The sequence below is a fragment of the Eptesicus fuscus genome, chromosome 7 (assembly GCF_027574615.1).
Source record: "Eptesicus fuscus isolate TK198812 chromosome 7, DD_ASM_mEF_20220401, whole genome shotgun sequence".
NCBI classification, from domain to species: domain Eukaryota; kingdom Metazoa; phylum Chordata; class Mammalia; order Chiroptera; family Vespertilionidae; genus Eptesicus; species Eptesicus fuscus.
Window position 1 is genome coordinate 5,721,481 of NC_072479.1, and position 12,628 is coordinate 5,734,108.

The 12,628-nt window shown below is 41.9% G+C and overlaps 1 protein-coding gene across 1 annotated transcript in view; it reads left to right on the plus strand.

Annotated features, from left to right (window-relative positions):
* The window catches only part of PARP4 (poly(ADP-ribose) polymerase family member 4), a 147,074-nt gene that overhangs the window by 71,199 nt on the left and 63,247 nt on the right, over nucleotides 1-12,628 (plus strand). Inside the window, 1 exon segment of the mRNA XM_054719721.1 lies at nucleotides 1,119-1,205. Coding sequence (XP_054575696.1) covers nucleotides 1,119-1,205 — 87 coding nt within the window.

A 12,628-nucleotide genomic window follows, 5' to 3' on the forward strand; every position in this document is an offset into this window, starting at 1 on the left:
TGTGATTTTCTGGAGAACCTGGATGAGGAGGTGAAACTCATCAAGAAGATGGGCAACCATCTGACCAATCTCTGTAGACTGGCTGGGCTGGACAAATATCTCTTCTAAAGGCTCACCTTCAAACATGACTAGGAGCCCTTGCAGCCCAGAGGACTCTGAGGGGCCACTCTGCATCTTCCTGGTGTCTGGCATCTGCCTGAGTCTCTCCATGAAACCATTAAAATCCCTATAACCACCCTGGAGCTCTCTCCCATGCCTTGGACTAAATGGAAATAAATTTTTGCAGGGAAAAAAAAAGTCAAACTCAAGTGAAGGCTATTGTTCTAACTGTAAAGAAAAATTATAACAAAACAAAAGAAGTAACAGTTGATTCATTCTTTGTTTATTGTAAGGATTAGCTCACAGTTGCAATAGTAACAAACATTTCATTAAATTTAAGATAAGTTCAATTATTATCTTTTTGTTCAACATAAAGTCCCAAACTCTTTTTTTCACTATTGACTTAAATATTTTGATCCTAACTTAAAGAGAATTCTCATTAGTTGGCCTTTTCTGATTCAAACTCTTATTAAATAAAGATGATCATCGCCCTGGTCAGGGGTTTGAGCATTGGTCCATCCACCAAAGGGTCAATGGTTTGGTTCCCAGCCAAGGGCACTTGCCTGGGTTGCAGGTTCAATCCCTGGCCCCGGTCAGGGCATATGTGGGATGCAACCAATTGATGTGTCTCCCTCACATCTATGTTTCTCTCTTTCTCTCTCTCCCTTTCTCTCTCTCTCTCTCTCTCTCTCTCTCTCTCTCTCTCTCTCTCTCTCTCTCTCCTCTCCCCCTCTCTCTCTCCCTCTCTTCCCTCTTTTCCCTCCTCTTTCCCTCTCTTCCTTTTTCCCTCTCTCCATCCCTTCTACTTTCTCTAAAAATAAATAAAAAATATCCTTGGGTGAGGATTAACAAAACAAACAAACAAAAAAGAAATATCATTGATGATCATTTTATATATTTCCCTTCATCTTAGACACTCAGTTTTCTCTTTTTGCATAGGTTTTAATGATGAAATTGTCCTTAGTAAAGTCTGAAATCACTATTCATATTATGACTGGTATAAAAATAATCTTTTACAGATCAAAGAGAAGGAGGCTGCCCACCGAGAATACCGAGAAGCCATCAGTCAAGGCCATGGCGCTTACCTGATGGACCAGGATGCACCTGTAAGGCTGGACATTCACCCATTAGTCTAGCACACTTACTAGAAAGGGAAAATGAGTTGGAAAATTATTTGAAATATAAAATTCATACTAGAAACTAGGATAATTTAAATTATTTTGGCTCTACACTTTCAGATGCTATTAGCAAGGGGAGGTCAAGCTGATCCTACCCATTGGGCTTATCTAAATAATGTGACCAAACAAATAAGAGCCATCTCTGTCATTGGGAACTGAGTTTCCCAGAAGTGACCATTTTAAAAAGAAAACATCTGAGATACATAATTTTCACTTTCTGATAAAGGTGTGTAATATAGCTCTGGCCAGTGCAACTCAGTTGGGTGTTGTCCCATGTACCGCAAGGTTGTAGGTTTGATCCCCACAAATCAGCCAATGAATGCATAAGTAAGTGGAACAACAAATCAATGTTTCTCTCTCTCTTTATCTCTCTCCCTTCCTCTCTTTCTAAAATCAGTAATAAAACCTGGATGGTGTAGCTCAATGGTTGAGTGTTGACCTATGAACCAACAGGGCATGTGCCCAGGTTGGGGTTTTGATCCCCAGTGAGGGGTGTGTAGGGGACAGCCATCTGATGATTCTCTCTCATCATTGATGTTTCTATCTCTCTCTCCCTCTCCCTTCCTCTCTGAAATCAATTACATAAATATTTTTTAAAAATAATAATTTAAAAAGTGTGTAATATATTTACATGTTTCCTAGAACTAAGCTCATTAGCAATTTATTCTATTTTCATCAAAATCATAACACAGGAAGGCATTTCTGCAGGATCCTGAGATATGTCCAGGTTCTGTTCTTTCTGATTATTTGTTTTCATATGAATTAAATACGGAGAATCTGGAAGAAGGAACAGCTATCATGTCCACTGGGTTTCTTTTCCTGTATATAAAATGTTTTCAATGTGCCCTTGGTAGATACTAGATTGCAAGCAGTCAGCTTCTAACAAGTATCTACTGAGTAGATATTTAGTTTTTTTTAAAGATAGGCCATAGGTTTCAGGTATCACTTCTGAGTAGTGCACATTGCCATAGTATTGTGAAAATTTGATGTTTGGGAGGGAGAGTTATTAAGATTAAAATAGATTTAAGGAATAAATGATTACTTTTGACATCTAAGATATCCATTTGCAGAATGGAGGGTAAGCAAGGAAGAGGTAATTGTTAACCAGTTACAGTCCCCTTGCTGAAGTGTATGTTTAAAAAAAACCCTGGCTTCTTTTGACAGACTGCCACTGAACAGTGTGGGGTTATTGTCACAAATGGATTGGTCTGCATGTTTCCTCCTTGATGCTAACATATTTCCCCAGGAATATGACCCACAAAAAAAGTTTTCACAAAGGATATTACTTATGGGTAAAGTTTAGTCAGAACCATTGCTAACTCAAGCCTTTGGGTACCCTAGAGTGTATTTTGCCATCCAGTGACTATAATGTTCTCATACTATATTACATTAATAACATAATAATATATAATATATAAATATTATAATTTATTATACAGTTGACCCTTGAACAACATGGGTTTGAACTGCACAGGTCCACTTATACATGGATTTTTTTGAGTGAATATATTGAAAAAATTTTGGAGGCTTGTGACAACTTGAAAAAACTCACAGGTGAACCATGTAGCCTAGAACACAGAAAAAAGAAAAGAAAAAATTAGGTATATCATGAATGTATAAAATAAATGTAGGTAAGGAAGAGAAGTGAGTGAACACCAGGACTTACGGAAGAAGTGACAGCAAGCTAACTCTACTGTTTTGTGCAAATTCCTTCGGGTTTATGATGAGGACTGCCCTTAGCTATAAAGCTGCTTACCCATGAGCCTTGAAGGGAAAAGATAAAAACACCTGCCAGTTTTTGGTCTTACAACAGGAAAAAAAGCCTGGATGATGAGGACCCTTTTTCTGGATTGGTTTCATCACTTTGTCCCTGAAGTCGGGAAGTACCTTGCTTCAGCGACAAAGGGGCTGCCTTTTAGAGTCCTTTTGACATTAGACCATGCCCTTGGCCACCCAGAACCCCATGTGTTCAACAGGTGTCAAAGTAGTCTACTTTCCCCCAAACACAAGTCTCTCAGCCATCAGGAGATTAAGTAACTTTTTTAGAATTTAAAGTATTACAAATAGTAGTACATATGTCTCCTTTTTCCCCCCATTGACCTTCCCTCGGGCTCCCCTTCCCCTCACCACCCCCGCCCCCCGCCTGTACATGCCCTCCCCCTCCCCCTGTGTCTTGCGTCCATTGGTTATGCTTATATGCATCCATACAAGTCCTTCGGTTGATCTCTTACCTCCTCCCCCCCAATCCTCCCAGCGTTCCCGCTGTAGTTTGACAGTCTGTTTGATGCTTCTCTGTCTCTGTATCTATTTTTGTTTATCAGTTTATAATGTTCTTTATAATCCATAAATGAATGAGATCATGAGGTATTTTTCTTTCACTAACTGGCTTTTTTCACTTAGCATAATGCTCTCCAGTTCCATCCATGCTGTTGCAAATGGTAAGAATTCCTTCTTTTTTACAGCAGCTCAGTATTCCATTGTGTAGATGTACCACAGTTTTCTAATGTTGATTCTGCCAATCCATGAGCATGGTATATTTTTTCATTTGTTCATGTCTTCCTCTATCTCCTTTTTCAGCATCCTGAAATTTTCTGAGTACAGGTCTTTTGTCTCCTTGGTTAAGTTTATTCCTAGGTATTTTAATTTTTATGATAAATAGGATTGATTTTTAAATTTATTTTTCAGTGAGTTCATTATTGGTGTATAGAAAACCATTATCTCCTGGGTGTTCATTTTGTATCCTGCTATATTGCCAAATTCATTTATTAAGTCTAGTAGTTTTTTATGGAGTCTTTGGGGTTTCCTATGTACAATATCATGTCACCTGCAAATAAGGACAGTTTTACTTCTTCTTTCCCAATTTTGATGCCTTTTATTTCTTCTTCTTGTCTGATAGCAGTGGCTAGTACTTCCAGTATTATGTCGAACAGGAGTGGTGAGAGTGGGCATCCCTGTCTTGTTCCTGTTCTTAGGGGAAATGGTTTTAGTTTTTGCCCATTGAGTATGATGTTGGCTGTGGGTTTGTCAAATATGGCTTTTATTATGTTGAGGTATGATCCTTCTATTCCCACCTTGCTGAGCGTTTTTATCAAGAAAGGGTGTTGGATTTTGTCAAATGCTTTTTCTGCATCAATGGATATGATTACATGGTTTTTATCTCTCAGTTTGTTCATGTGATGTATCACATTTATTGATTTGTGGATATTGTACCAGCCTTTCATCCCTGGAATAAATCCCACTTGGTCATGGTGTATGATCTTTCTACTGTAATGCTGGATTCGATTTGCTAGAATTTTGTTGAGGATTTTGGCGTCTATGTTATGAAGGATATTAGCTGGTAATTCTCTTTCTTTGTAGTGTCTTTATCTGGTTTTGGAATTAGGGTAATGCTGACTTCATAGAAAGAGCTTGAAATTGCTCCTTCCTCTTGAATTTTTTGGAATAGTCTGGGGAAGATAGGTTTTATTTCTTCTTTGAATGTTTGATAAAACTCCCCTGTGAGGCCATCTGGTCCAGGGCTTTTGTTTGTTGGAAGTTTTTTGATTAATGCTTCAATTTCCTCCATAGTTATCGGCCTATTCAGATTTTTTTATTCCCCCTGGTTGAGTTTTGGAAGGTCATATTTTTCTAGGAATATGTCCATTTTTTCTAGGTTGACCAGTTTGTTGGAGTAGAGTTGCTCATAGTATTTATTAACAATTCTTCATATTTCTGTGGGGTCTGTTGTTATTTCATCTCTTTCGTTTCTGATTTTGTTTATTTGGGTCCTCTCTCTTTGTTTCTTGGTGAGCCTGGCTAGAGGTTCATCAATCTTGTTTATCCTTTCAAAGAACCAGCTCTTGGTTTCATTAATTTTTATTTTTGTCTCTATGTCATTTATTTCCACTCTGATCTTTATTATTTCCTTCCTTCTGCTCACACTGGGCTTTTCTTGTTGCTCTCTTTCTAATTCTCTTCAAGTTGCAGAGTTAGATGGTTTATTACCAGTTTTTCTTGTTTTTTGAGGTAGGCCTGTAATGCTATGAACTTCCCTCTCAGGATTGCTTTCACTGTGTCCCAGGATGTTTTTTCTTCTTCTTTGATCTCTTTGGCAACCCACTCATCCTATCTAATAAAAGAGAAATGTGCAAATTGATCGTACCTTCGCTATGCCCACAAGCCACGCCCACAAGCCAATCAGGCGACTATGCAAATTAACCTAACCAAGATGGCGGTTAATTTGCATATCCAGGCGCAGAGAGAAGACTGAAGACAGCATAGAAAGAAGCCAAGCACTGCAGAAGGGAACGAAGCTTCAGAGAAGCAAGCAAGCGGGGCAGGGGAGAAGGGAGGGAAGCAGGCAAGGCGGCAGAGACCGCAGCAGGAAGCCCTATTGCAGGAATCTTCCTGCAACAGGCCTCTAGTTGTTTAATAATATGCTATTCAGCCTCTAAGTGTTTGAATTTTTGTGATTGTTTTTACTGTAGTTGATTTCTAATTTTATGCCAGTGTGATCTATCGGAGAACATGCTTGTTATGATTTCAATCCTCTTGAATTTGGAGAGATTTTGCCTGTGTCCCAATATGTGATCTAACTTTGAAAATGTCCCATATGCCCTTAAGAAGAATGTATATTCTGTGGTTTTGGGGTGGAATGTTCTAAAGATGTCGATTAAGTCATCTGATCTAGTGAGTCATTTAGGATTGATTTTTCTTTGCTAATTTTTTGTCTAGAGGATTTATCCAGTGATGTTAATGGGATATTAAAGTCTCCTACTATGATTGTGCTGCTGTCAATCTCTCCCCTGATATCTTCCAGAAGTTTTTTTATGTATTTGGGTGCTCCTGCATTGGGTGCATAAATGTTTACCAGAGTTATATCCTCTTGTTGTATCGATCCCTTTAGAATTATGAAGTGGCCTTTCTTATCTCTTGTTATGGTCTTCACTTTGAAGTCTATTTTGTCAGATATAAGTATTGCTACCCCAGCTCTTTTTTCATTTCCATTTGCCTGATAGATATTTTTCCATCCCTTCACTTTTAGTCTGTGTGAATCCTATGTTCTGAGGTGGGTTTCCTGTAGACAGCATATATATGGGTCATGTTTTCTTATCCATTCAGTCACTTGATGTCTTTTGATTGGAGCATTTAAGTTTAATGTTATTATTGATAGGTACTTGTTTGTAGCCATTTCTGTACTTTATGTCTGTGTTCCTTCCTCCCTTTCTATTTCTTCTTTTTACAGCATTCCCTTTAGCATTTCTTGCATTGCTGGCTTGGTAGTGATAAACTCCCTTAGCATTTTTTTTTTTGTCTGCAAAGCTCCTTATTTCCCCTTCAATTTTGATGGATAGTTTTGCTGGATAGAGTATTCTTGGATTCAGGCCATTGCTTTGCATCACTTTGTATACCTCCTTGCATTCCCTTCTAGCTTTATGTCTTTCTGTTGAGAAATCATTTGATAATCTGATGGGGGATCCATTGTAGGTAACTCTCTGTCTCTCTCTTGCAGCCTTTAAGATTCTCTCTTTATCGTTAACATTTGCCATTGTAATTATGATGTGTTTTGGTGTGGGTCTTTTGGGATTCATCTTACTTGGGACTCTCTGTGCTTGTGTGATTTTTTTCTTTCCCATATCAGGGAAGTTTTCTATCAGTATTTCTTCAAATATATTTTCTAACCCTTGCTTCTCTTCTTGTCCTTCTGGCAGCCTTATTATATGTATGTTACTTTGTTTTGTATTATCCCAAAGCTCCCTTAGGCTCTCCTCCTGCTTTTTAATTTTTTTCTTTTGTTGCTGTTCAGATTGGGCTTGTTTCTCTACCTTATCTTCTAACTCACTAATTCAGTCCTCTGCTTCTTTTAGTCTACTGTTGAAACCTTCCATGGTGTTTTTGATTGTAGCTATACCACTTCTTCCTGATTTTTGCATAAGTTGTTGATTTTCTCATCCATCCAGTGTATGAACTGTACGACCATTACTCTGAATTCTTTTTCTGTCATGTTGCATGTTTCCATTTCACTTATTTCCTTTCTTGGTGATTCCTCTTTTTCTTTCCTTTGGGGATTGTTTCATTGTCTCCCCATTCTAACTATCACCAGAAGGTTCAAACGCCGAGTTGTGGGGGCCTGGGCCATGTGCAGTGGTAGCTTCGCGCCACCCTAGTGTCACTGAAGAGCTTTGACACCAAGACTTGTGGCTGCAGTGGGTTGGTGGGAGCCACACTCACCCTGGATTAGAGTCACTGGCACTCAGTGCAGCCTCATGCACACACCTAGAATCAGAAACCCCACCTGCACCGTGCTGATAAAGAGACCCCGCTAACATGTGCCAAAAATCAGAGTCCCCTAGCTCATGCCAGAAGTCAGAGTTCCCCTGTGCCCATGCCGAGAATCAAGTATTGTAGTCTCTGTTGCTTGGTGCGGCCTCATGCTGAGAATCAGGGTCCCTGTGTGCGCATGCACTGAGTATTGGAGTCACTGGCTCTTAGCGTACGTGCACTGGGAATCAGGGATCCCAGGCACACTTGTTGAGAACCAGAGTCAAGTCACTGGTGCTCAGTGCTGCCTCTCACACAGAGAAACAGGGTCCCTGTTCTGTTTGGGGGACCAGGTTGCATAGCCGCCCTGTGGTTGCAGGAGGTCCACTCCTGCGCTGCGAAAAAACAGACTTCCATTTGTGCTTGCCCAGAATCAAAGTCAGGTGGCACTGCCACCCTGTGTGGGCGTGGGGTCTGGTTGCAAGAGTGCGCTCTGCGGGAAGTAGATTCCCACTGTCCGCGCACCCAGGCTCAAATTCGGGCAGCAGAGCCGGAGCTGCCCTGTGTGGGTGTGGGGTCTGGTCTCTGCAGGAAGCAGATTCCCAGTGTTTGCATGCCCAGGCTAAAATTTGGGCAGCGGAGCCGGAGCCACCCTGTGTGGGTAGGAGGCCTGCTTGTGTGGTTCCTAAGGCGCTGCAGTGAGCCTGTGGGGAGGGGGATGGGCTCTGTGACTCAGAAATCTGTGGCCAAGATGTCTGGATTGTTGGTATTCATGGGTCTGCAGTTGTGGTCACAGGTCTTTGTCACTAGTGGCTGTAGGGTGCTTGTTTGCGTCTGAGACCAGATTGGGTGGTGGCGAGGCTAGGATCCTAGTCTCAAGCAGTTCTGTTTTTTCAACATGGCGTGGTCTCTGTGCCCGCACTGGCCGCCCCCGCTCCCTAAGTACCTTTAAGGCTCATTACACATGGTCTCTATGGAAAGGATTGTCAATGTTATGGAAGAGAACCCTAATAACCACAACATCACAGAAATCTGGAAGGATTACACCACTGAAAATGCATCGTTGTTATGGAAAAAGCCATGAAAGCCATCAAGCCAGAAACAATAAATTCCTACTGGAGAAAACTGTGTCCATATGCTGTGTGGGACTTCACAGGATGTACAACAGAGCCATTCAAGGAATACATGGAAGATTGTGGGCATGGCAAAATAAGGTTGGTGGTGCCCAGCCAGATGGACTCAGTTGGTTGCATGTTGTCGTGTGCACCGAAAGGTTGCCGGTTTGATTCCCAGTCAGGGCACTTACCTGGGTTGCAAGTTTGATCCCCAGTCGGAGCATGTACGGAAGGCAGCCAGTAGATGTTTCTCTCTCATATCGATGTTTCTCTCTTTCCCTTCCTCTCTCTAAGAAGGTTTCCAATTATTTGTGAGTATTTTTTACTTCTTTTATGACATGGATCCTTCTATGATACAGGCTCTGAAACTAAAGCAATAGTAGAAGAAGGATTTTAAAAAAAAAGTGGTGGTGAAAGGTCTCAAGATATGGATCTGGAAGAGTTGAATAGCTAGCAGACACCACACCAGAGGAATTAACAGAAGATCACTTGCTGGAGATGAGTGCTCCGGAACCAGAGCCAGATGATGAGGAAGAAGACGTAGAAGAAGCATTGCCAAAAAAAAAGTGAAATTAGACAGTCTGGCAGAAGGGTTTCAATTATATTCATGAGTGCTTTTGACTTCTTTTATGACATAGGTCCTTCTATGATATAGGCACTGAAACTAAAACAACAGTAGAAGGATTGGTACTGTATGAAAACAATTTTAGTGAAATAAAAAAATTGACAAACTTACAATATCAATAAATACTACATTGTACTATATTATATTTTCTTATGATTTTCTTAACATTTGCTTTTCTATAGCTTACTTTATTATAAGAATATAGTATATAATAGGTATAACATGCAAAATAACTGTTTGTGTTATCACTAGGGGCCCAGTGCACAAATTCGTGCACCTTGAAAGGAACTGTGGGCCGCCAGGCTGCAGTGGGCACAGGGGTGGGTCTCAGCCCACCCTCTGCACCCCCGCCCGGCCCCTCCTGCCACGGCCACTGGTCCCCTGTCTGCCAGCAGCCCCGCTCCTGCTGCTGCTCCACATGCTGATGGCACTGGCCCCGCTCGCACCCGCTGAAGGCGTGGAGCGATTGGGGCTGGCACCAGCAGCAGGTGTGAGCGGGGCCAGCTCTGCCAGTGGGTGCGAGCGGCATCTGCTGCCCCGATCGCCCCTCAAGAGTAGGAGGAGGTGGAGAAGCCCTCAGGGGCGACCAGGGCCGGCAGCCGCTGCTCACACCCGCTGATGGCACCAAGCAATTGGGACCAGCGCTGGGCACCAGCAGTGGGTGTGAGTGGCAGCTCTGGTGCCAGTTGTGGATGCGAGCAGGGCCAGTGACAGCAGAGGGTGTGAGTGGTGGCTCCGGCACTGGCAGCAGGTGCGAGTGAGGCTGGAACCAGCAGCAGGTGCAAGCGCCGAGCGGGACCATGGTGCCCAGGAGCAAAGAATTTTCAGTAACCACCAGAGGCTCACCCTGATGACAGCAACTGGTGCCCCACCTTGGTCTGGTGCCCCCGCTCACCTGCTCCACCATCCTGCCATGGCAGATTCCCACCATGTTCCATGCACACCCCCAGCGCACGTCATAGCGACCAATTGTTCTGTTGTTTTGCCGTTCGGTCTGTTTGCATATTAGGGATTTATATAGAGAGATTATTAGTACACTAGTTAAGTTTTGTGGGAGTCAAAAGTTATATGTGGATTTTTTTACTGCATGTGAGTTCAATGCCTCTAATCTCAACATTGTTTAAGGGTCAACTGTACCAGGTTACCGGTTAATAATTCGGATTTTGTAATCAAAGAAAACATGATAATTTCAAGAGAAACATCAAAAGTGCTTTATTCAAAGTAATGTCCATTGCTAGCCACACATTTCCCCATCTTTCAGGTAATTTGTAGATACTGTCTCAATAGAGCTTTTCTTGTTTTGCGGCAAACCATTTAGAGACCCAATTTTCCACTTCTTCGTTTGTTTTGAAGTGCTGCTCAGAAGGTGTGTGTGCCATCATTCGGAACAAGTGGTAATCTGAAGGAGCAAGGTCTGGTGAATATGGCGGGTGGGCTAATACTTCCCAGGCAAGATCTTTTAACGTGTCTTTAACTTGTTTTGAAGTGTGTGATGGTGAAAAATGAAACAATTACTTTGCTGTGTCTTCTGGAACATTCTGGTCGTTTCATGATCAAAGCATGGTTCAGATTGATTATTTGTTGTCATAGCGATCAGTATTAATGGTTTCACCTGGTTTTAGAAGCCCATAATACACCACACTTTCCTGATCCCACCAAATGCAGAGCATTGTCTTCTTTCTGAAGGGATTTGGCCTTGCAGTCGATGTTGATGATTGACCTGGATCAACCCATAATTTTGTGCATTTGGGATTCTCAAAATAAATCCACTTTTCATGGCCAGTCACAATTCGATGCAAAAAAGACTCTTTTGTGCTGTTGAAGCAACATTTTACTGATGACTTTTCGGTTTTCCATTTGTCTTTTGTTCAGTTGATGTGGCACCCATTTTCCTTCCTTTAAAATCTTTCCCATTGCTTGTAAACAATCAGAAATTGTTTGCTGAGCATCATTTAATCTTTCTGCAAGTTGTTTTTGAGTTTGACACGCATCTTCATCCAATAATGCTTGTAATTGTTGGTCTTCAAACTTTTTCAGTTGATCTGGACGTTCTTTGTCTTTCACATCGAAATCATCACTTTTAAAGCGTTTAAACCAGCATTCACAAGTATCTTGAGATGGAGCATGTTCAGCATAAGCTTCCCGAAGTATTCAGCAGCACTTTTCTTCAAAATAAAGTAATGAATTAAAACTTCCCACAAATGCTCTTTTTTTGGCACGAAATTCAACATTTTTTAAAAATATATTTTTATTGATTTCAGAGAGAAAGGGAGAGAGAGAGAGAGAGAGAGATAGAAACATCAATGATGAGAGAGAATCATTGATTGGCTGCTTCCTGCATGCCTCCCACAGGGGATTGAGCCCGCAACTGGGGTATGTGCCCTTGACCAGAATCGAACCCAGGACCCTTCAGTCCTCAGGCTGATGCTCGATCCACTGAGCCAAACCAGCCAGGGCTCAACATTTTTAATTGTAAAAATATCTATAATGTTAACACCTTCAGCAAAATTGACATATGAAGTTTTGAAGCTTGCTGTCAATACAACAAAATAGCATACATATCAAATCACATATATATCAACATATGTGTAACTCCTCATCTATTGAAAAAAATCCACATTATTAACTGGTACACCTAGTATATGTATTATTATGTGTAAAATCTATAATAATAAAAGGGTAACATGCTAATTAGACCGGACATCTTCTGGATGTCATTCTGGACATCCTTCCTGATAAAGCCGGGGCCGGAGGGAAGCCAGCCCAGGTCCCGAGTGCCTAAAGGTGACCCGAGGGAAGCCAGCCTGGTTCCCTGGTGCCTGCCGGTGGCAAGAGGAGGGAAGCCCAGTCCCAGGTGCCAGAGGGAAGCAAGTGCCGGCAGCTGGGGGAAGGAAGGCCTACTCTTGCACGAATTTTCGTGCATCGGGCCTCTAGTGTGTTATATAAATACAGGGTGGGGCAAAAGTAGGTTTACAGTTGTGAGTACATGAAACAGTTTATTCTTTGTATTATTATTTATTGTTTTATTTTTTATATAAACAACTGTAAATCTACTTCTGCCCCACTCTGGATATATTATTTATTTGTTAGTATATAATAAGTACAATAACAAATATATAATGTATACTTGTTATAAATATACTAGAGGCCCAGTGCACAAATTTGTGCATGGGTGGGATCTGGCTGGCCCAACCCCAATCCGGGCAGATCAGGCCTGGGCCTGTTGGGAGGAGGAGATGGTGGGAGGTTGGCCGGCTAGTCCGCCCTGATTGGGGCCTGATCGGAGTCGGGCTGGCTGGGGGAAGGGGCCACAGGCGATTGGCCAGTGGGCCCTGCCTCCAATTGGGGTTGGGAGGCTGATTGGGGGTAGT